At 42.6% G+C, this 24563-nt stretch overlaps 1 protein-coding gene across 3 annotated transcripts; it reads right to left on the bottom strand.

Annotated features, from left to right (window-relative positions):
• Nucleotides 1-15417: 15417 nt before the first annotated feature.
• LOC136944618 (putative nuclease HARBI1) lies at nucleotides 15418-19130 on the bottom strand. Of its 3 annotated transcripts, XM_067238451.1 has the most exons (13): nucleotides 18756-19130; nucleotides 18404-18474; nucleotides 18140-18316; nucleotides 17988-18049; nucleotides 17819-17905; nucleotides 17690-17731; nucleotides 17448-17621; nucleotides 17346-17368; nucleotides 16955-16999; nucleotides 16680-16849; nucleotides 16495-16610; nucleotides 16287-16398; nucleotides 15418-16192 (listed from the first exon to the last, which is right to left on the bottom strand). In XM_067238451.1, the coding sequence occupies exons 1-13, from the start codon at nucleotides 18911-18913 to the stop codon at nucleotides 15822-15824; spliced, it is 1608 nt and encodes a 535-aa protein (XP_067094552.1). In that variant the 5' UTR covers nucleotides 18914-19130; the 3' UTR covers nucleotides 15418-15821. The 3 variants fall into 3 exon arrangements, with proteins under 3 accessions (XP_067094552.1, XP_067094551.1, XP_067094550.1); XM_067238450.1 differs by having other exon boundaries at nucleotides 16495-16586; nucleotides 16680-16999; XM_067238449.1 differs by having other exon boundaries at nucleotides 16680-16999.
• Between the last annotated feature and the right edge of the window lie 5433 nt (nucleotides 19131-24563).

The following is a 24563-nucleotide window of genomic DNA, read 5'->3' on the forward strand; positions in this document are numbered from 1 at the left end:
TATTGTACCAATTTCAACAGAGTTTAGAACAAGTGAATTCCAAACAAGTATAAAACCCTCACCCAGGGGCGGATCTACCGGGGTGGCAAATGCCACCCTAAAAATAGCCTTGCCACCCCAGTTGGCAGCTTTGACAACAAATAAAAGTTGTGGCTCATCGGACATTTGCGAGACCAAATTTCTAATATCCAACTGCAAGTGAATGCAGCACTAGACGACTCCATCCACCCTCCCCACTCCGCCGAGTCGGACATTTGCAAAAGCAAATTTCTAATATCCGAATGCAAGTAAATGCAGCACGAAACGACTCTATCCACCCTCCCCACACCACCATCGATTTGAACACAAGGAAGGCGCGAACTGACCATAGAAGGCTCCAACTCAAGGAAGAAATCGTCGGCACGGACAGCAGACCACACCGGAGGAATGAGGTGTGTTAAGCAATTATCTATTAATGACTAAGAATAATTAGAAAAGTGAAGGGCTAACAGAGTTGCAACGTTACTTTTCCTGTTGAATTGAGGTTATTAACGTTAACTCGTGAATGCTTTGGGAAAGCAACAACAAAGATGACTGTGGTAAAGTTAGTTTGAAGTTCGATATTCAACAGATATCCGGACGACCAGTATTGTGTTATTTTAACCGGTGTTTAGCACTGCTACGACCAGCCGCTTAGCCAATGCTTTTGGCTGCCTAAACAACGCGTATGTTTAGGGACCATCAACAAATTACACATTTCAAAAGTCAATAGCTTTTCAACAACATGAACTAGGAGCGTCAAATGATGTTAAACTGTTGAAGATGTGTGCATTCATGCTGCACAGCATTTTTATCTCACACACTTTTGCCACAGGGTGCCACCCCTCAAAATCTCCTGCCACCCTCTTGCCACCCCATGAATATTTTTCTAGATCCGCCCCTGCCCTCACCTGGGAATTTTTAGGGGGACAGCACAGTTTAGGAAGAGAATATGATCCATGTGTGCGGTGAAGGCTCCTGGTGCTTTGTGAAAGATCAGGAAGTTCGTCACTAAGGCAGGATAGGCGGCCAGGGTGGCGGTCATGGCCTCTCACTTTGTTCTCCCTCTGAACCAGGGATGGCCATCGCCACATTTGATGGTTGATCAAATACAAAAATAATCAACACAACCCTGTGAAGAATCTGTAGGCTTTCCTTTTGTTGATACTGGACAGACAGCCCAGCTTGACTCTGATGCAATGTAACAAAGCATGTACATTTTACTACAGAATCTTTATTTTCTTTTTAGTCAGTTGTGATTGTTTGCGTTCAACCCTTGGTTTACCTGTTTGACTTTAGCACATTAAATGTATTATGTTCCTGACTTTCAGACTGTAAGTTTTTTTATTTTGTGAGACACCCGACATGCTCAGGCATAAAATGTGCCCTTGTATGTTGATAGATTAGTGCCATATGTGCTACCTTCCCTGAATTAAGACATACGATACAGTGGTAATACTTTAGGTGTACATTACATCACAACTTTTCATACAATTATAATATTACATAGCAACTGCTACAGTAAGTAGTTACATGACAACATTTTGTATTTAACTGACCATTTTGAGATGTTTGATATCTTAATGATCAGATTTATTTCTAGTGTCTGATATGGAAATCTAATCTAACGTGAATTACTCTCCTGTAGAACAATTTTGCAACTGGTGATTACATACATTCAATATCTATGGCTCACCAATCCGGTTATGTTGCAGAAGTATGTTTATATAAAATGTAACTATTTTCAAATCTTGCAATTAGATACTATGTTAACGTTTCAGTTAATCAATGTGATTACATTAGATACAAAGTAATCTGCCTGCCAGATTGGTCCAGGTCTGGATGACAGGCCAGGGATGTCTGGTCTGCACAAGGGCTTAGAAGTGTCTGGTTTGGATGAGCAGTGAGTGTCTGGTGTACATAATGGGTCAAGAACGTTTAGGTCTTGATTATGTGTTTGGTCTGACAGGTCAGAAGCATCTGGTCTGAATGAACCTCTAGCAGCTTGTAGGTCACTGATGTCATGTTGGACCAGCCTTACTTTAGACAACATGGGCAGCAATCAGGCTTCCACTTAAAATAACGTTACCATGTTATTATCCTGCCAAATCTGGATGCAGACCATTGTGCCATTCCTACTGTATGAAGTTAATTACGTAGAAAACTGTGTATGCATTAAAAACAAGTCAATATTATAATGTATTAATTTATGTACTAACACACTAGCTGGGTTTTGAACCAAAATATCAAATAATGTTTTTAATCTCAATGTACATGTTTGTGTATTTACTAACACGAGAAAATATCTTTGTATCTCCATACTCTTGTAATTGCATTTCTTATATTATATATATTATATATAATATTCCCTAATTGTACAAAATGTATCTAAATGAGATTTTCTCATCATAGCAAATCTAGGCCTGTTAGTAGCATTCCTTTGTAGTAATAATGGGATGTTACTCTGATACTCTGATGACGTCAAACCTAGAACTCCATCTTCCGTCTTGTATTTGTCTTGTCCGTCCTGAAACCTAATGCCACAAAATGACCCAGTATGATGTTCTCGAGTTCACAAAATGCCTACATCTGACCAAATACCACAAAAGAAGATGTTACAAGTTAACTTTTCCCATTTTGTTTTTGTTTTTTTGTCCTAGTAAGCCTTTAAACCTTCAAACCTAACAAGACCTTTAAAAATTTGGTTAATAACCATTAGGTTAATAAACATTGTTCTTGTTTACCATGTCATGACACAGTAATTACAGTGGTTTCTGTAAAGACGATCTATCAAGAGGTGAGGAATTTTTTTGAATCCCAATCCCCGTCACTTCGATGGCTAGTGGCTGTATGGTCATGTTGGCCTGCCGAAGGATCTTGCTTGGCACCTGCCATCTGGCATCACCCTCGGAGCTAAAGCTAAAGTGTCTTACATAGAGCAAGGGGACCCAAAGTCTAAGGCCTTGTCAACACTATTATGCTTTCAAAGATGATGATGGATCTTTAGGGACACATGTTGTATCGCAGTTGTTTTTGCAACTCTCCAGTTTAATTGCGTTGTTAAAGATTAATGTCAGTTTGTACATAACCAAAATGTTGGCCTATCAGCACGACGCTTGTTGATAAGCAGAATGCTGCCCATCGACCGCAGCAGCAATGGACACATGAAGGTTGAGTACATGGTTCGAGATCTTCCTCACACCAACATTTGTAAGATTGTCAAAAGTTTTCATAGAGTACCTCTTCTCAAGTTTGGATGTTTGTTTGAGAATGATTTTCGATAATCTTACAAACGTTGTTGGTGTGAGGAAGGTCTCGAACCGTGTACTCAACCTTTGTGTGTCCATCAACAAGCATTTTGGCCCGATTTTGACGCGGCCAAAGTTTAGCACTCGCAGAAAAAGATTTGCATCCGTAGAAATAGTTTAGAATCCGTAAAAAGTGTTGTATTATGCGAAATATTTTTGACCAACACTTGTTTTACGGATGCAAAACTTTTTCTGCGGATGCAAATCTTTTTCTACGGATGCAAAACTATTTCTATGGATGAAAAACAATTTGTACGGGTCCAAAATGTTATTTACCCTAATTTGACTCCATAAAGGTCCTTCAGTCCTTCAGTGAAGGAGTGGAGCTCAGGTGAGCGCTGAGGCATTTCAGTGCGTGTCCACTACAGCGTTTTTTTAACGCTCTGCACCGCTTGCCTTCCCACAGTACACCACGCTGGGGGGCGTGTTAGACAAGTTAATACAGAGTTTTAGTTCTCTAAGGTCACTGTTGTAGTCATGGCCAAGCGTGCAGACTTGGGTTCATGAACTCACAATATCGACCAAAATACCACTTTTACACAACATTTGTGGGTAACACTTGAGAATAATGGTCTGTTGTTAACGAGTAGCTATGCAGGAAGTAATAGGTAGTACTACATTAACACCGAACTTAATACTATTAACTAATATGGAACCAAGATTAACTAGCAGTAAGTAAGAGCAAAGTACAAAGGTAGTTCCTTGGTAGGTATTTGATTATTACTAAATAAATATATACTCGTTGAGAACTACTTGTGAACTATGACCAATTAAAGATCCTGTAAAGTGGAATAAAAAACGAGTTTCAAGTTCACCACACCATAGAATAATGTGTTATTAACTACCCATCCAAATTCGAATGAAAAAAACACAGACAAGTATGTTAAATTAGGCTTTGAAATCGTAAGAAAATCAGCAGTCTTCTCTGTTCGAGACTGGGGGGGCGTGTCGCCTGAAGGAGTTGAAGCTCGGCCCCCTCGCCACCTCTCTCAAGTAAGCTACCTACGACCCAGATAATGGACGCTACCTAACAGCCTAATTAGAATGTATTTGTTCAATGAGTGAAACATACAGATGCATATGAATTTCACTAAAATACCATCATTCTACACCGAGTAGCCTAATATCAAGTTAGCGGTTTGCACTAACTCATAGCAGAGATACCTCTGGAAAGGTTATCTAGTTTAATTATAACAAGCACACAGAACTGAGTGATGAACTGCTGGCGGCGGTGGATGGTCCAGGTGCGACTGGAGGATGAATGGCCGGGGGGGCGATGCTCGGTACGGCTCCGCGCTGCAAGAGAAGCGTGTGTTGGTGAACCTTGACTGTCTCTGGTCCATGTTAAATCTGTCCTCCGTGAAATGGTCAGTGCAGAGGCGGCTGTTGGAGTTTATCTGAAGCTTTCCATGAGCGTGGCTCTTCACAAAATCTATCCACCTATTTTTCCTTTCATTATCAATAGGGAACTTAAATGGCGTTACAGCGCAGCTGGAGTTCTTGCATCAGGGAAGATGCAGTTGCGGGTGGTTGGAGACATCCTGAAGCAGCTAGCTAGCTGATGTAAGCTACAATAACAGTACAGCAGGAGGAGCCATTCAGTGATCTGACGTAGTTAGGTCGAAATGACGTAGAGAAGGTAGTTTTGTGGCTCCGCCCATTAAAACCTAATCTGAAAACGGAAGAGAAACTGTTCTTCGGTCTAACTCCACATTTCAGTGCGACAACGTTTTAGCGCTTTGCACATGTTTTCAGGAACTCATTTCACACGTATATAATGTACTTAGAAGCAAAACATGGAATTTACTTTACAGGATCTTTAAGAAAGAATAACCAATTAATTACTAATCACAAAAGTAACATGACTAAAAAGTGAACAATTGTGTTTTTTTTACTCTTAAAGGGGTCATTGACTGGGTTTTTGGTGTATTTCACACTGTTCCTTAACGTCTCCGAATAGGGTATGTAACATTGGTTGGGGTGAAAATGGCCTGGGTACTGTTCTATGCCCCCTGATGCATCCTGTAAAATAGCCCTAGAATTAAACGCTAGGTTTTCTCCTTTTATGTTATGCTCATGAATATATAGATGAGTTGCGCGCTGATTGGTTGGTTTACAACGAGCGGAGCAAAGACGCAACACGGCCAACAGCACTCACTGAAACATTGTAGGTGGAGACGTACAAATAAATCTATTGTGTCTACACAACACTGTTTTCAACAGATTGACTAGATATCATTTGAAATTATAACGTTAGTTGTTTCCACTTCTGTTGTCGAAGCAAACGGGATCGACTTAGGTGGGTAACGTTAGCACTATAGCTTAGCAAACAAACTATTGTGATTCAACTCAGCTTCAGTTAGCTCTAGCTATCTTGCTGAAAAATAGATCTGGACAAACATGCATCTTGAATTTGAGATTTACATGACAACAGGTTATTTTATTTTATGAAACACAGTCAGGAACATGAAATAACGTTAGCCCCATTGCCAATAAACTAAATCATCATACATTCTACCAATGCTAGATACAGGCAGGATACGTTAGCATTGCTAATAACTGTTACCGACAAAATCATACTACAGCTTGCGGTTGTGATGAACATAAGGTCGGAACTCACCTCTTTTCAGCAACAGCTTCATAGCAAATCCTGCTTTACATTGTCCCAGGTTTTCAAAATCGTCCTTGGTGAAATGGTTCGAGCAAATGTGTAATTGAGGGTTGAACTACGATGCAGTCAACATGGCCCTTCACTTCACCCTCCAGCACCTGGACTCCCCAGCATCCTACGCCAGGATCCTGTTTGTGGACTTCAGCTCTGCCTTCAACACCATCATCCCCTCCCTTCTTCAGGACAAGCTCTCCCAGCTGAACGTGCCTGACTCCACCTGCAGGTGGATCACAGACTTCCTGTCTGACAGGAAGCAGTGCGTTAAGCTGGGAACACAAGTCTCTGACTCCCGGTCCATCAGCACCGGATCTCCTCAGGGCTGCGTCCTTTCTCCTCTGCTCTTCTCCCTGTCAAACTCCTGAAGTTTGCGGACAACACCACCCTCATCGGGCTCATCTCTGGTGGAGATGAGTCGGACTACAGGTAGGAAGCTGACAACCTGGTGACCTGGTGTAGCCAGAACAACTTAGAGCTCAATGCTCTTAAGACAGTGGAGATGGTTGAGGATTTCAGGAAGAATACAGCCCCACTCACCCACATCACCCTGTGCAACTCCCCAGTCAACACTGTGGAGTCCTTCCGCTTCCTGGGTACTATCCTCTCCCAGGACCTCAAGTGGGATCTGAACATCAGCTCCCTTACCAAGAAAGCACAACAGAGGATGTACTTCCTGCGGCAGCTGAAGAAATTCAACCTGCCAAGGACAATGTTGGTGCACTTCTACACAGCCATCATTGAGTCCATCCTCACCTCCTCCATCACCATCAGGTATGCTGCTGCCACAGCCAAGGACAAGAGCAGACTGCAGCGTATCATCCGTATCAATGAAAACCCTTTAGCCCAGTCATTTTGACAAGATGAAGGTAGGCCCTGCACTAAATGTTTTCAGCAAGGCAACAAGTGCTGGCCTGAAATATATGGTTGAGAAGGAACAACGACCCTCCTCTTACCGGACAACGGCATGGCTGGAGCAGGTAGACCACTCTGGTTTGACCTCATGTCCTCTCGCCACAGTAATGGCACTGAGCAGGCACAAAATGGAGGAGTACCAAAAGGCCATAAATTTCCTCCAGGACATGATCCAACTATTCCGTGGGCTGAAGATTGGACAACCAAGTAGCTGGAAGCCTTTACAAACTGGGATTGGGATGGCAACATCTACAATACTGTCCATCCAAGAGACATGCTGTCCCAGGGACACTTGTTTGTGTTGACCAGCAGGTTTACCCAAGACTGTCTGGAAAACCTATTTGACTATCCAGTCCCAACTGCAGTGGAGTTTCACCAAGCACTGAAGTCAATTTCGGTTGGGCAGTTTTTAACAACAATGAAATCAGGAAGCTATATGTTGGTGCAAAAGTCAGACCGAGCACCTCCATGGCAAAGATCAAAGTGTTTGATGGTGGCCTGGTTGTTGTAGGCCTAGATGTTGCTTGGCTGGTTCTTCTTTGCTCTTTTTGTCTGGCTTTTACTTCCAAGATGCCCATCTTTTAAGAGACTTTTTTTTCTTTCAGCCTGTATCTGCTTTGCTGCGATTCTCAACCTCAGCCTGATGTATCTGTTGATAATTTTTTTTGTACATCATGACATAAGGGAAACCTGCAGTCGATCACCATATCTTCTCTCCCCAGCACATCCATGGCATTCTGGAGATCCATGAGGGAGGCACTGGTCCTGGTACTGAACAGCTCCTCGATTTGCCGGACTAGGTCAAAGGCTTCTTGCGACGGCCGACAAAGCGCACCAGCCTTGAATTCCTTCAGCTTCAGTAAAGTACTGTGCTCTCCTTCAGGTTTGTCAGCATTGTGGTTAATTGCATTTTTGCATTCGTTACAAATTTTGTAGTATTTGTTCACTTTATTTACAATGTATCCTGTCAGATGGTAGAGAGCGCAGGTCTCTGATTTAGTGAGGTCAGGTGCAGGACTGCGCTCCATCAGCTCCTCCCCTCGCAGGTCAGGACTGGGTAAGGTCTCCTTTGCATCCAGAAAGTCAGCCAAAAGGCTGTTTTCATCATCCTGATATATGTCCCACAACCTACCTTGACTTCAGCTTCTACAGGTATGTGGATCCCCAGGACCAGGGTCAACATATCTGCTTCATCTACTTCAGAAAATGCAATGTTATGTTTGTTTGTGGTAACTGGAAATTTACATACTAATGTGAGACATCATTCTATCTTAATCTTACAGCCTCACCATCAATAGCCCCACTAACCGGCTCCGTCATCACTCCGCCGCTTACAGGAATGGCAAGCTCCACCAGCCTCTCCATTGCTCCACCAGCTGCATTACTCCACTAGCCTCACCATCACTCCTACACAAACAGTAAGTTGATATAATTTGTTTAATATATAAACGGGTGCTACATAGCTGAAACTATTTATGAAAAACAATCTGTAATTTGGGAGAATTAACATTTCATATAATTGTATATTACAACCTCTCCAACTCTCCACCAGACCCACTTACCAGCCTTGTCATTGCAACATCAACCTGGTCATCTCTCCACCAGCCTGACAATACCTTGTTGCTTTTTGGATCCAAGGTTCAAAGTTGTCCTCCCATGCTTCAGATGTTAGTTCTTCAAAATAATTATTACTTAAGACAGGGAAAGCAACAGTACCACAGAATAATCATTAAAGTTATCATCTCCCTGCAGTTATACTTTCTTTTTACTGTCATCATCCACACTTGTGCTGATGATCTTATCTCAAGGTAATTTATCGTTTTGATTGATGCAGTACAGTACCTAATACAACTGTGTAATGACTGAATTAACCAAGGAACAACCTTGCTAGATGCAAATAGCCATGTTATCTAGTTGAGCTAGCTAGTGAGTGGACCTGAAATTCCTGACGAGCGTCGAGAGCTAGCTGGACGATAGGGGACCCCTTAATCTGCAATTCATTGTTGCTAGCTCTACTAACTAGGCTAATAAGAGAAGACTAACTTTGTATACCAACGAACACCAATAACTAGAACTAATTTGACAGACTATAAACCAACGGACTTCTGGCTATGATACACGTGCTCTCTAGCTAGCTACAGTAAAAGTGTTGCTTACGTTAGATACTAGACCTACAGTCTAGCTCTAATTGCATTTAGAATTTAAGAAGCTATATCTTACAATAAACTTTAACTAAAGCTGGCTATATAAAATACTACTAATAACAATTGATATGTGGTGGTTGAAATATGAACAAATGCAGCATTTTCAACAATTTACCAGCTAACTTGCTTCGGACCCCTTAATCTGCAATTCATTGTTGTTAGCTCTACTAACTAGGCTAATAAGAGAAGACTAACTTTGATCCACTGCACTTCAGTGGATCTCATCCTACCTGTCGGGAAGATCCTACCAGGTCTCCTGGGGAGGCAAAGTGTCAGGCCTCCGCCAACTCTCCACTGGTGTCCCACAGGGCTCTGTCCTTGGACCCCTCCTCTTCTTCCTGTACACCACCTCACTTGGACCAATCATCACCTCCCATTGCTTCTCCTACCACTGCTACGCTGACGACACGCAGCTGTACCTGTCGTTCCCCCCGACTAATCCGGGGATCTCAGCTAAGATCGAGGCCTGCCTCACAGACATCTCCGCCTGGATGACCAAGCACAACCTCCAGCTGAACCTCGCCAAAACAGAACTTCTCATCATCCCAGCCAAACCCTCCATCTCCCACAAGCTCTCAATCACCCTCGGATCTGCGACAGTGACCCCTTCATCCTCTGCCAGGAACCTCAGGGTTACCATGGATGACGAGCTCTCCCTCACAGCCCACATTGCTGCAGTCTCCCGGTCATGTAGATTCACCCTCTACAACATCTGTAAGATTAGGAGATACCTGTCTGAGCATTCCACCCAGCTGCTAGTCCAAGCACCTGTCCTCTCCAAGTTGGAATACTGCAACTCGCTGCTCACCGGTTTCCCAGCATGCGTAACCCGCCCTCTCCAGAGGATTCAGAACGCAGCAGCCCGCCTGGTCTTCAATCTACCCAGACGCTCCCATGTTACCCCGCCTCTCATCTCCCTCCACTGGCTTCCCATCACGGCCCGTATCAGATTCAAGACCCTGGTACTGACCTTCCGAGCGGTGAACGGGACTGCACCCGACTACATCAAGTCTCTCCTCCAGCCTTACACCCCCACCCGCCACCTACGGTCTTCTTCTGACAACCGTCTGGTGGTCCCACCGCTCAAGAGCGCCCGGTCCCAACACAAGCTCTTTTCCTGTCTGGCCCCCCAATGGTGGAATCAACTCTCCACCTCCATCAGAGACACTGACTCTCCCCACCTTCAAGAAAAGGCTCAAGACGCACTTGTTCCAGGAGTACAACGGTACTTAGGAATGATTTGCTAGACCTGATGTTTCCTCCAGGATCACAAACGACTTTTATTGAGAGACTTGTTGCTCTTGTTGGTTAGTTGTAACGGTTTCAAATTCTTGTACTCACTGTGAAATATTTTACTGTTGATTGTTTTTTCTACAGGTACACTCTTGTGGGGAGTTTCATGTTGTTCAAATGTAACTTGTTTAACTGCATGCTCTTATGGTTCTTCCCTTTGGCACTTATTTGGTTTTCCACAATGTATGCTTTATGTTTTGGCTGCTCGCAATGTTTGGGGCTATCTCGTTGTTATGATCAGTGACCTATCTTTTGTAAAGCTCTCTTTTGGAAGTCGCTTTGGATAAAAGCGTCTGCTAAATGCATAAATGTAAATGTAATGTTATAATGTGTGCTTTTCTCATTTACATAGAACGTTGTTTCTTGATATCAAAATGATTATACCATACTAACAAAACCATTTATGAATGTTGTATTGTTATATTCTGAAGTTTAAGCATTCCATGGACAGTTGAAATAACGGAACTCAAAGCTAAGAGCCACTTCACACCTGGGCAGATCTCAAGACGACGCCCAGGTGGGGTAACTGACCAATGAAAGAGGTCACCTTCACGGGGACCCCCCCCTGTTCTTTGGAGTATAAAACCCCCAAACGTACAATCACCCCCGCTTGTTCGTAAGATTAAATTGAGGTGAACGCGTCACTCTCTTACCTATTCCTCTCAACCTGCCCAGGTGGGGAGTAACTGACCAATGAAAGAGGTCACCTTCACGGGGACCCCCCCCCTGTTCTTTGGAGTATAAAACCCCCAAACGTACAATCACCCCCGCTTGTTCGTAAGATTAAATTGAGGTGAACACATCACTCTCTTACCTATTCCTCTCAACCTGCACATTCACTGAGCGCCCGGGACTTTGACGAGAGATTCCGCTTTCTAGTCGTTGGACATAACGAACCATTGACTCCTTTCTTCAAACCGACAAAAGTAACTGCGATTTGCAATATTTCTTACTTGTGATTTAATTGTTGATGTTTGATTGTATTTTACAAATGATTTAACCTAACCATCGTTAGGTCAGTTGCCATTGATTGTCCATTGTTACTAGAAAGGCCTACCTTTCCCTCTCTACCTCTCTCCCACTCTCTCTCTCCCTCCCCCCTTCACACGCGCTCTACACAGCCATTGTGTTGCTCGCTCTCATTAGAATCTAGCCACTGTACTACTTTAGCCAAACTAACCCATAACTTATCTGGTATTTGTTCATTATAATTACATTTTCCTAAATAAATCATTGTGTACAATATTCGCGTATCTCTCACGTTATCTGATCTGCCCTACTTTCATAGAATTCACTACTTAAGATTAGACTGATTATTACAAAGGCTATTATTCAATAAGGTTAAACAAGGTTTCCTCTGTCCCTTTAAGAAATAAGAGGTGGTGCCCCCAAGAACTACATACTTTATGATAACTTTTTCTATCTTTAAACGAGCAAACCCCGCTACACGTCCTTTGCAGTTTATTTTCTGATCTGTTCTGTTCTTTTGCTTGACACAGGAAGTGACGTCATGATCATATCAACATACGCTTGTATGTCAGTGCATTTTTCACTGTCCTGTCTTTCATGTTTGTCCACAGCTCTAGAGAGCACATCAGCCGCATACATGTATTTTCCAGGTGTGTACATCATCTTCACATCATTTCTGCAGCCTAATCAACATGCGCTGTATTCTCATTGGACAGTCAGTCAATGGCTTAGACATGATGGCGACCAATGGTTTATAGTCTGTTTCAACTTCGACGGCTTGTCCGTATACGTACTGATGGAAGCGTTCACATGCATACGTTGAGGCCAGCAACTCCTTCTCAATTTGTGCATAGTTGACTTCTGCACTCGTCAGGGCCCTAGATGCGTAGGCCACTGGTTGCCAGGTCTCCTCATGCAGCTGTAGAAGGACAGCTCCTAGGCCATGCTGTGATGTATCCGCTGAGATTTTTGTGTTCCTCTTTGGGTCGTAGAACTTGAGCACAGGCTCTGAGGTCAATATGTTTTTCAGTGTCTGGAAGCACTTTTCTTGCTCATGTTGCCACATCCACTCATTGTTCTGCTCTACTCACATTTGTCTTTGTTGAGTTTCAGGTTGATGATTCGTGTCCGGTCCAGTACTTGCCTCAGCCGTGTGTCGTGTTCCATCTTTGTTGACCCCCAGGCGATGACGTCATCCATCATGGTCGTGACCCCAGGGATGTTCTCAAATATTGTGTGGATCGTCTTGTGGTAGTCCTCCAGAGCAGACAGTATCCCATACGACAGGCGAAGGAAGCGGTAGCGCCCTTCAGGTGTATTAAAAGGTGCATAGTCTTGAACTAGCCTCAGTAAGCTTCATTTGCCAAAAACCTGAGGATGCATCAAGTTTACTGAACCATTTGGCATCAGCAAACTGGGACATGATCTCTTTGCGTGTTGGCCACTTGAAGTGTTCTCTTTTTACAGCTTTGTTCGGATCTCTGGGATCCAGACATATCCTCAATGCACCATTTGTCTTTTGCACTATCACTAGTGAGCTCACCCAATCTGTCGGTTCATCAATTTTCTTTATGACGTTAAGCTTTTCCATGCGTGCTAATTCCTCTGTCAGTCTCTCTCTTAGTGCAAAAGGAACTTTCCTTCATGCATGAACTACTGGTGCAACAGTCTCATCAATATGTATTTTGTGCTCACCAGGTAAACAGCCTAGTCCCTCAAAAATATCCTTGTACTCAGTCATGAGTGCATCTTGATCATTGTTGGGCTCTGAGGCAACTATGAACACTCTTTTGAGAAGATTGAGCTTTTCACAGGCAGATAGGCCCAATATTGGCTGCACTTTATTGTCAACTATCAGTAGCTGTGCCTTTAGGCTCTGGCCCTTGTGCTGAAAAGTTGCTAAACAACTCCCTTTTACGGGCACACTTTCTCATGTATAGCCTGTCACTCTAACATTCACAGGATGTATCTTGCTTTTCACTTTGAGTGTACTATAGTTAGCTGCTGACAGCAGGTTAACTTGGGCTCCGGTATCCAATTTGAAAGGAATTATTGTTTCATTTACAGTCACTGGTAAGATCCATTCTTGTTTTTCACTCGATGCCTGTACTACATCAACAAAAAGTTCCTCTGGTTCCTCATCCACTGTGTGCACTTTTCTCTTTGTGTCACCAGCCATGCAGCATCTCGCATAGTGATTCATTTTGTTACAATTATTACAGGTCTTTCCATAGGCAGGACACGATCGAGGAGCATGACTGCCTCCACATTTGTTGCATTTAATTTCAGTCCCTTTTTCAGTCTTTTGTCTAGCCTGACGGTTCTTGTAGTGTTCATTTGTTTTTACTGCATGAACTGCAATTTCTGATTTACTCAGTTATTTTACTTGCGCACGCGAGCTCTGCAGAAATCCATAGTCCTGTACAAAGTCAAATTTTTCTCACGCAGATATCTCTCTCTTAATCCATTGTCTGCAATTCCACAAACTATGCGGTCTTTTTAGTAGTGAATCTCGAAGATCTTGAATTCACATGACTTGCTCAAGACATACAGTTCAGCTAAGTACGGATCAAAACTGATGCCGGACTTCTGGTCACAGGAAAATAACTTGTATCTCTCGTACGTGATGTTTTTAGTGTTAGATGTTTAAAGTATGCTTCAAATTTAGCCACCACCGTTGACAATTTGAGATTTTCATCTTCAATTTGAACGAGAGACAACCCCCAAGTCGCATTTGAAAATCAGCGAGAAATTCAAGGAGATGGACGACATCAAATTAATTCTTGAGTTGAAAAGCACAGGAAGTTGTATGACCCCCAGCACCAATTTTACAAGGACAACGTAGACAAGGATCAATGCTGGGATGCTGTTGGGGCGGCTGTTGGAATAACACGTTTCCTAAATATAGCCTATGCCATGTTTATGTACCATGTCAGCTGAAAGGCTTGGTGACCGGCGCGGAGAAATGCGTGTCTGGTGTGAACAGCCTTGAGTCGATCGTGACGCTTCCGGGCGCTTCCATGCGCTTCGCAGCCAGTGTGTCCCAGGCAGTGATACCTAATCTGACCACTTTTTTCAGTAACGAGTAATCTAACACGTTACTATTTCCAAACCAGTAATCAGATTAAAGTTACTTGTCCAAGTCACTTTGCGTTACTATTGTCATTAATAGTAAAATATATATTTGATTTCTTCTTGCGTCTCTGGGAGTTAAGCCTATGCGACAATTAAGTTACGTTTTCAGCACGAGGGTCACGTCACGTGTATATACATAGACCTACCACTCAGCGACACAAACAGCAAATGTTTACTCCTCGACAGGGGCCTGTTGCACAAAACTAGGATAAGGGATTAAGCCAGGATATCTTGGTGATCCTGGCTCAATTGATCCGTAATCCGGTTGCACTAAAGATGGATAGGGGGCAGGAGGATATGTTATGGTATAAATTACCATGGAGATTTATTCTGTGGAGCTAGCCTGCTCCAGACCAGGCTAAATTCCAGGATCTATTTAATCTCATCCCTAATGTCAGTCAGCAGTCACCACAAATGGAAACCAATAGTTATTTCACTGCTCACTATACATTGTTATCACATATAACTAGACCCACTGTCATTATTTAAACGTTTGTGATCATTAATTTCAATGATTTTGGATAAAAAATGATTTTTAGATGATGTTGCTATCATTAGATAATTTACAGTTTCCCATAGACTATAAGGCTATATATAAAATGATAGAATATTAGGGCCACAGAGGGGAAAAAAACACAAGTCATAATATTGTAACCAGTTGTTTTAAAGGAGGACAGTTGTTAAAATGACAGATGTGGGGCATTTCGTGAAATTGTACTTCAGTATGGTTTCATAAACAAAGACATGCTGATGTGCCAGAATATTAAGTATCACATTGTCATAAGTATCAAAACTGTAAAAACAATATGTAGCTTTTCTGCAGAAAGAACCAGCCTCATAAATTTATGACTTTATCCTTTTTCTTCAGTGTGGCCCTAGTACTCTGTCATATAAACAAATACACATTCCATATGAATATAAAAACACAATGTGTAACATTATGTTCCTTTATTGAATAAGGACAAAACAAAGCAGGTAAACCATCAGCTCCTTTCGAAACTGAAGTCACAGTGACTCTACAAGATGGAAAGCACAGAATCCAAGCATATTATACAAAATGATACATACACATTCAAAGGTCTGTATATAACACACCCTGCATGTCTGCACACTAAAATAAATGCAGGACAAATCCATACACATCAACTGAACAGACAAATGAATGGATGCAGTAGCCTCCCTGCAGCCTTGTATTACACACAGTATACCGCACAAACATCATAAGAGGCCAAATTCGTAAAAAAACGAACCCAAAAAAACCCAAATTCCTCTGCCACCGCAGGACATATTTAACCAAAATTGAAAGCACACATACTAACTAAAATAATTCAACACATATTGGTCCCTCAGCAGCCGACCACTGTCGTCATCAGGGAAGATTGCCGGATTGTCCCAGTCCATGGCTGGTGGCACTCTGGGGGCCCTCTCCTTCCTCAGGCAGGCCACATTGTGGAGGACAGCACAAGCCACAGTAATATCACATGCCCTAACAGGGCTGACCCTTAATTTGTGAAGGCAGTGAAAGCGTGCCTTCAGGAGGCCAAAGGTCATTTCAACTCTGGCCCTGGTCCTGGCATGGGCATGGTTGTAGGCCTGCTGTGCTTCCTGGGGGTCTGTGAAAGGTGTCAGGAGAAAAGGCTGGCAGCCATACCCCCTGTCTCCCAGCAACACACCAGAGAATTCACCTGTCAACACAAAATCTCATCATTACTACCTCATAAACACAGTGATATTCTTGACACAGCCATGATGGTTATAAATAGGGGTTGTGTGGCTTACCTTGTGATAGGCACTGATAGATTTCAGAGGCCCGAAAGATTCTGGAGTCATGGACTGAGCCAGGCCATTTTGCCACAACATTGCTGATCACACAGTCAGCATTGCAGACCATCTGAAATCATAAGATGAGGAATATTACACCAATCAATGCACATCACTGGCAATGCAGAGTGTTCGTCAATGGACAATATCAAAAAGTTATGTTCACCTGAACATTAATGCTGTGAAAGGATTTCCTATTCACAAAATCGGCCTCATGGGCACCTGAGGGGGCTTTTATCCTTATGTGTGTGCAGTCCACTGCACCAATGACATTGGGGAAACCTGTCACACAAAGTAATGAGTATCCTACTATGTGTTAACAGTTGTCCTGTAATTTGTAGATCCTCTTACCTGCAATCCTATAGAACTCCTCTTTGATGTCACAGAGTCTTCTGTGGCCAGGGAAGGAGATGAAGACATCTGCTAATGCTTTGATAGCCAGACACACACTCCTTATTGTGCGGCAAATTGTGGCCTTGTTCAGCTGTTCTGCATCCCCCACTGAGTACAGGAAGGCTCCACTAGCAAAAAAGCGCAAGGCCACACAAACCATTTGCTCCACACTCAGTGCATGGCTCCGTGCAGTGCGGTGCTTAATCCTGGGACCCAGTAGTCTGCATAGATACCTGATGCCATCTGCAGAAAACCTGTATCTTTCATATAGATGGTCATCAGGGAAGGCCAGTGGGTCCAACCGGTCCCTGAAGACCCTTTCTCGCCTGAAGGCTCTCCTCAGCACAAGTGCTTCTTCATCCACCACATCTCGCACGAATGGGCATGCCATTGTCAGAGCAGAAAGGAACACACAATTTTGGGCCTTCATATAGGCTAGTGGCCACACCTGGTGCTGGGGGGGTGGGCAAAAGAGGGCGATGCCTTATAACGATGACTTGGTTGTACTGATTGCTGGGAAAATAAAAAAAACCTTAGAAAGATGCCACCGTCCTGTGTGCTCACAATAAGAGCTCATATGTCATGGCTCACTTGACTTTACGAGAATATACCTAATTTTTATTTTCAGCTGTGTCATCTTCTTGGAGCTGGGGGAGGAAAGAAAAATAATGATTAATACATTTGTGTTACAGTTAGCATACAGTGTACATTGAAGGCATATCTCACCTCCCTCTCAAGTTTTTTTATTTCAAGGTCCAGTTTCCTAATTGTCCTCTTTTTTATTTCGGACTCCAGTGCAAGATTTTCCATCTTTTTCTTCTTGTACTGAATGTCTATGTCTGCCAGTTCTATTTGGCGCCGGAGGTGGTTGCCATACAACTTTCTGATAGCTTGTGAGCTCTGTGAACACAATACAATTAGCGCAGCTGGAATTTGGCAGGATGTGGTGTCCTTTTATTAATACGCACTATGTTGCCAGGCTGGTTTTCCCACTGTATAGCATCTGGGTCCTGTAAAAGAAATTAGATTTTTTGATTTTGATGAGGACTCCTCACCATTGTAGAGTAAATAGTACTTTCACAGTCTTAACATGATACCTCATGCCTTCTGGAATCCAGAGAGATGGTCTCCTCCTCATCATCGTCTCCATCATGTGCTGTTGCTGCTGCACTGGGGCCTTCACCCTATCACATTTAATCGGATTCATATTGAAGCTAGTAGACAAGACATGCCAGGCCTACAGTATGCCTTTGATGGAGTACTCACTGGATCAGCATCGTCTGGTGCTTGTGCTGGTGGCTCTAACAGGAACACAGTGCTGCCAGACACTGCAAGGCAATAGGTAAACCAAAGTCAGACAGTCCAAATTGATTCAATATGAATGTGGTTGTATCCCATGTAGAGATGGAAGGACATACCTTGAATGAAGCGGGTGGCATCTTGGGAGGAACCTATGCTCGTCTCTTTCCCCCCAGGGATCCCCTCTAAGACGGGCCTGCCTTTATTTAGCTCCAAGGCCATGTCCTCTGCTGGGGTAAGGTCAGCCTTTGGTGACCCACCACCCGTGCCTTGTCTGTGGGTATTCTTTTTCACTGCTAAAACAGTACAGACAATGTGTGAGCAGGCACCTTCTGGGTACAATATATGCTTGTGCTTTGTTAAATATTAGTCAGGGACCATACCATTCTGCAGAATGTTCTTGTATTTGATTTTGACCTGCTGCCATGTCCGTTTTGGCCCGTTCATGTTTAATCTACACACACACACACATATTTAATGGAGTCACACTGCAAAAAATTACTTGGTATTTTTGTCTTGTTTTCAGTAAAAATATCAAAAAATTTATCATAGCTTTATACAGTGTGATGGAGTTACTTTACACAATTTCACTCATATCTGCAGTGCATTTCAATAAAAAATTTAACCGTTTCATAATTACAGTACAACTGCATTTTTGGAGATGTGAATTAAATATTTGAATTGTAATTGTGATGTTTCAGCGGAGCGGTGAGTATGTAATTGTGCACTACTTACGCATTCAGGCGGTCTGCAATACTTTGCCACGCTTTTTCTCTTTGCTTTATCACTGTGGCGGTGTTGCCTTTCTTCTTAATTATATCTTTTACCTCCTCGTATGCCTCCATGAGGATTTGTGCTTCCGACGGGGAAAAGTACGCGGCTCTAGTTGCCATGGTAAATCAGTTAATCTGTGATCTGTGGCGGGGTCTATTTGAGTGAGCCGTGAGCGCGCACCTATCCAGGATTGGTTTCACCTGGCTTAATGAATCCGTGTCTGCTCATCCTGGCTTGGTCTTTGTGCAACCAATTAAGCCTGGACGCACATGTTTTGGCTTCATTGAGCTCAGCTGAGTCATTTATCCCGGATGTCTTAATTCTACTTTTGTGCAACAGGCCCCAGGTCTGCAAACGCCTTTGTAAACCGAGATTTGTTTTAAAAATCTTTTAACAAATCGAAGAGACAAAGCGTTTGCTGACCTGTCGAGGAGTAAACATTTGGTTTCTTATATACTACAACAATACGTGGGAAGATCACAAATCAAACACGTCGAATCTGGAGCAGACGCCATGTTGTCAGAGCAATGAGCTGCACTTGCACTGGTGACGTCACTACACCTCCAAGGCAACATATCAACAACATCAATTCGTCTTCTGTCTGCTTCAGATACTTCTTTAAAACGGGAAGCGATTGCGGGGCGTTTGCGGACCTGTGCAGAAACCATATTTGGTTGTTTTAGTTTTTTTGGGGGCAATTTAGGCAACTTTGTTGCCGAGCAGATGCCACGTTGTTAAGGTCAATGGCTACATATCCAAGGCAACCGCTTGTTGCTAGGTCCATAAAACCGTTTATTTACCTCTGCGAACATTCGGGAGGTATATAAACGGTATTATTAACTTTTGAGAATGTCTTCTGGACCAATAGGAACAGCGTATTGGTCCAATTATTACACTAGTATATAAGAAACAACAAAGTAGCAGGAGAGAGAGAGATGCGCATTTTCGAGTTGGAAATACAATCACTATTGTGAGTATTTGTCAGCTAAAGATGTAAATATCAAGGTTCGTTGTACATTCTGTGCTGGTGGCGACAAAGTGCTATCAAGCTACAAAAACACGACGTCAAATTTGAAGAAACATTTGGAGTCGCAGCACTGCACAGTCAAACTTATAGAGACGGTTGTCAATAGGTGTGTTCGACTTCATGCAGCACCGGCGGCGCTGCATGAAGTCGAACGCATCTATTTTTATGTTGAGGCGGCGGGGGTGTTGTCGGCAGCTGCTGAATGTAACTAATAAAGTAACTTGTAATCTAACTTAGTTACTTTTAAAATCAAGTAACTGTAACGTAACTAAGTTACTTTTTCAAAGTAACTGTGGCAACACTGGTCCCAGGCGTGACAACGTACCCAGAGCCATATAAAAAGAGTTGCACTCCTTGATCTCCATGACACGCGATCACATGGTTCAGCTCTATAAACAGTAGTACAGTATTGCCTGTGGACTGTTCTGTAGGACTGTAAAAATAAAGTATGTTTCAAGTATTTGGGAAATGTATTCCTACTTTGTATTACTACACAGTATTTACAGTATTTTACTATTTGTTAGGCAGAACTGAAAGATTACCAACACAAGGTGGTCGGGAACATCTTCTGTCTCCTGAACAGGAAACTGAAATCATAAACATGGTCCTAGAAAATAACGCCATAACATTACGGCAAATACAAAGAAAAATAATAATAATGTAACTGTACACTATACAGTAAATCCTTCTGTTGTTTTGTATGTAGACCACTATATGTGCAACTTTGTGTTGGTTGGGATGTACACTGTGTACATTGTTTTTCTGGGAAAAATACGTAAAATATATTTGTTACCGTGTATTTCTGTGTTCTGAGTATAAAAACAATATTCTCAAATATTTTACAACACACTTATGTATGTACTGTCTGTAGTAAGTGTAACACTGAACAAAAAAAGGCCTAACTCACTATGATGAATGAAGAACAAGTGTTTTCCATTCATCATAGTGTTTTACATTGAGCACATCAGTGTTCAAATGGTTCTTATAAATGTCTAGTCATATGGTTTGTGTTTGTCATTTGAAAACAAAATACAATTTTGAGATTAAATAACATTGTTTTGAATGTAAAGTTTAATTTTGCAGGAGAAGTGAGGGGTTTTGCCCATTGTGTGTGTGTTTTTTTAATTTGTTTTGAGAGTATGAGGTATGCATTCAGAAAATGTGTGTAACCAATCGAGAAAAACTGTATGTACTGTGCACTCGGTGCATAATTTTTCGGAGATATTTTCGTCTTTGGGTAGGCCTTAGAACAAATTGGGTAGGCCTGTGCCTACCCTTGCCTACCTGTGGCTACGCCCCTGGTTCTAATGTACACATAATAGCTGTTTCAGCAAAACACACGGTATACTATACACAAACATATTTTAGCACCCATGCATCCATTGACTGCAGTGCACTGCATGATTGGTCACAGTGTGGTGGATTGCTGTATCATACCGTGCAACAGTACAGTGACTGTAAGAAGACATTCTGACAATATTGTAGAAAACACGCAGACATACCATTCCATAATCACCTTTTTCAAAATTAGGTCTGGTTTCTGTCCTACTACACTCTTTCCTTTGTACTGTGTAATACTGTATTCACAACCATAAATGCTTATAGTAAAAAAATATGTTTGTTTTCAATCTTGTTTTCGTGTTTACCATGAATTTTTCATGATCTCTGCCATTTACTTTCAATCTTGTAGAGAAATGTACAAAGGAGCTCATGAAAGAAGAGCTTTAGGTTTTGAATAACTGTGTATATGATATATCCAAAAATGTCATATAATGGCAAAAGTGTTTGCAACATGAGACAAATGTGTGCTTTTGAGACGTGTTTGTGACCTTTTGAATGCAGTGCTTCATTTAGCAAGAGAAGCGAGGCATTTTGCATTTTATGTGTGCAGTTTTGAAAAAAAGAGGACAAGTAAACAAAATGTGTGTAAGCAATTGAAAAAAAAAGTAACAATTGTGAAAAACTGTAAAGTTATTAGCTACCTGCAGTTAAACTTTCTTTTTACTCTGATCATCGACACTTGTGCTGCTACCTTGTCATTGATCATTTGCATTGATGCACTACAGTACAGTACCTAACAAACTGTGTAATTATTGAATTAACCAAGAAACAACCTTGCTAGATACAAACTAACCATGTTATCTAGTTGAAATAGCTACCATTCATTGTAATCAGATGTATTATTAAAAGAACATTAACTTTGTATGCCAACAAACATTAATAACTAGAACTAATTTGTCAGGCAGTCTAAATGTAAGGCTGCTGACTTCTGGTTATGGTACTAGTACTCTAGCTACTGTACAGTAATAGTCTTGCTTACGTTAGCTACTGGTACTAGTTTAACAAGCTATTGTCTTACGATAAACGTTAACTACAGCTGGCTATATGAAATACCACTATTTACAAAATTGATAAGAGGTCCACGAATGTCTTGAAATATGAAATAAATTCAGTAATTGGATCAATTTACCAGCTAACGTGCTTCAGAAAAACTGAAAATGAATGGGGTTGAACGTTGGAACTATACAATGTTTGGAACTATGGGTCGGCCCATGACACGCATTACTTCCGCATTCTTTGATTACAATGGAAGTTGGATACTTGGATGTTGTTCTGAGCCTTTAGCCTGTTGTCTGTACAAACATAGTCTGTACATTGGCATGTGCATGCCAATGCAGGTAAATATTAAGAAGCCAACTGTAGTTTCTTGTGAACCTTGGGGGGAGGGTAAGATCTGTGTCTTTGAACATGTGTGGGAATGCATTTGCATGAGTGCACCTGAGCTTGTCACATGCTCTGCGTGCATGTTTGCGTGCGGGAGGCAGCTCGAACGCCTCGCTTTATTATTGAAAGCCAGCCATTCCAAGCTAACTGGCTCCTTGGCCTGTGGAGAACTATAATTGACTCAAACAGCGGCTCAGTACCTGGGGGAGGAGTACTGTGAGCAGGGGGTGGGGAGGCAAGAGGAAAGGGGAAGGAGTGACATGGAGTGGAGGGAGGGGGCAGAGGAAGGTTTAGGGGGTTGGCTGGAGGGAAGGTGAGGACTAAAGGCTGATATTTGCTTCTCCGTTTTCCAAAACAAGACACATGGGAACGCCCTCCTCTACGGGGAACGCCCTCTCCGAGCTCTCCGAGAGCCCCCGGAGAGCTCGACGTGCACCTCCTGAATTTTCTAACTATCTGTCGTAATTTCGGATAGTTACGGATACCCCCTTGGCTGTGATTGGTCAGTATTTAGAACCGCCTGCGTCAGGGGCGGGGTTGCCGTGATAAACAGGACGAACAGAATCCTTTGACCGCCATTGCTGTAAGTTTTTACAAATCATATTTCAGCTAAACAATACATGTAAATCAGCATCTGAATTAAAATGTGACGAGAAATGGGCAGTGTAGTTGCTGAAAATGAGCGTATTTTATTGATGAAACGGCTAATTTGTAAATTTGCTCCGACTTCTCGATAACCTAGGTAAATAAACATTCGACCATGACTTACAAAAAAACGTTGCGCCACCTACTCTTCTGGCGGTGAATTGTTTTCAGCACCCACAGCCTACGGAGAACCATAAACGCAGTCTATCCATGCGTATCCGTAAGCCCGCCCATCCGTAAACGGAGTTGGAGAAGCATATTGCGGCCTTAAGGACGGGGCTGGAGTTTCTGGGAGCAGAGGGGGAAGAAAAGTGGTGAGGGTTTATGGAAGTAACGATGGGGTTGGGGGGAGAGGTGCTGCGAGGGTCATTAGATGAGCGATAATTATTGTGCAGTCTGAGAGAGGAGCTTCATGAGTCAGAGAGAAAATGTGAGATTATTATTTAACCACATGCGCCCTTTAGTATGTGACAACTGTATCTGTAACAGTAACTGACATCCACCCTCTCCCAGACTGTTTTGGCATAATTTAATGTTCTGCCCTGGTGTTAACCCTGACTTGAATCCTGATTGATTGTGTCCCTGTAGAAGTGCATCATGAAATGTCAAAACCCCAGTGAACAAGGCTGTAGTTTAGAGACCAACAGCATGCAAATTAAGAGACCCAACAGCCTATTTTGGGTGTTATTATAACTGATGTCAACCTCTTCAACAACATCCCCTGTGGTGTGGGGGGTTTGAGCTGTCAGAACCTGCCTGGTCGTCGGTCTGCCAACGCTAGACCTGGTCGCCAGTTGACGTCGATCTGTGACAGTCTGCCAAAGCTGGATCTAGTCGCCAACCGGAAACCAGTCTCCATGACGGGCGACAGCGAGTTTCCCGGTCCTTTCCCACATCTACCAAGTTGAACAATGGTTTTTGGTGTTTCAAAACCCATTGATACTTCCCTGCTGTAAGACTATGTTAAGCCTGTGTTCTGCTCCTCTCTTTCACCAACCATCTGTGGAGGAGGGGATCCCTCACTGAATTGCTCCTCCCAAGGTTTCTTAAATATTTTCTCCTCTAGTGAGTTTTTCTGGAAGTTTTTCCTTGTCTTCCTTGAGAGTTTAGGTTGATTGAAGGGCAGTTCTATGGGCGTATGTGAAGTATGGAGGGTATATTAACAGTTACACCTAATGAGAATTAACTAACTGATAGATAAACAGATATTTATAAGTACATTGAAACATTTCAAATACACTTTTTGGAAAGATGTGCTTGCATATGCAGATGAATGGTCTGATCCAATTCAGGTCTGGTGAAGGTGGTTCCAGAGACCCCCACAATGGATCTCCAGAATGGACCCCCAGATCGGACCCCAGCGCTGTCTCTCG

The sequence above is a fragment of the Osmerus mordax genome, chromosome 6 (assembly GCF_038355195.1).
Source record: "Osmerus mordax isolate fOsmMor3 chromosome 6, fOsmMor3.pri, whole genome shotgun sequence".
Taxonomy (NCBI): Eukaryota; Metazoa; Chordata; class Actinopteri; order Osmeriformes; family Osmeridae; genus Osmerus; species Osmerus mordax.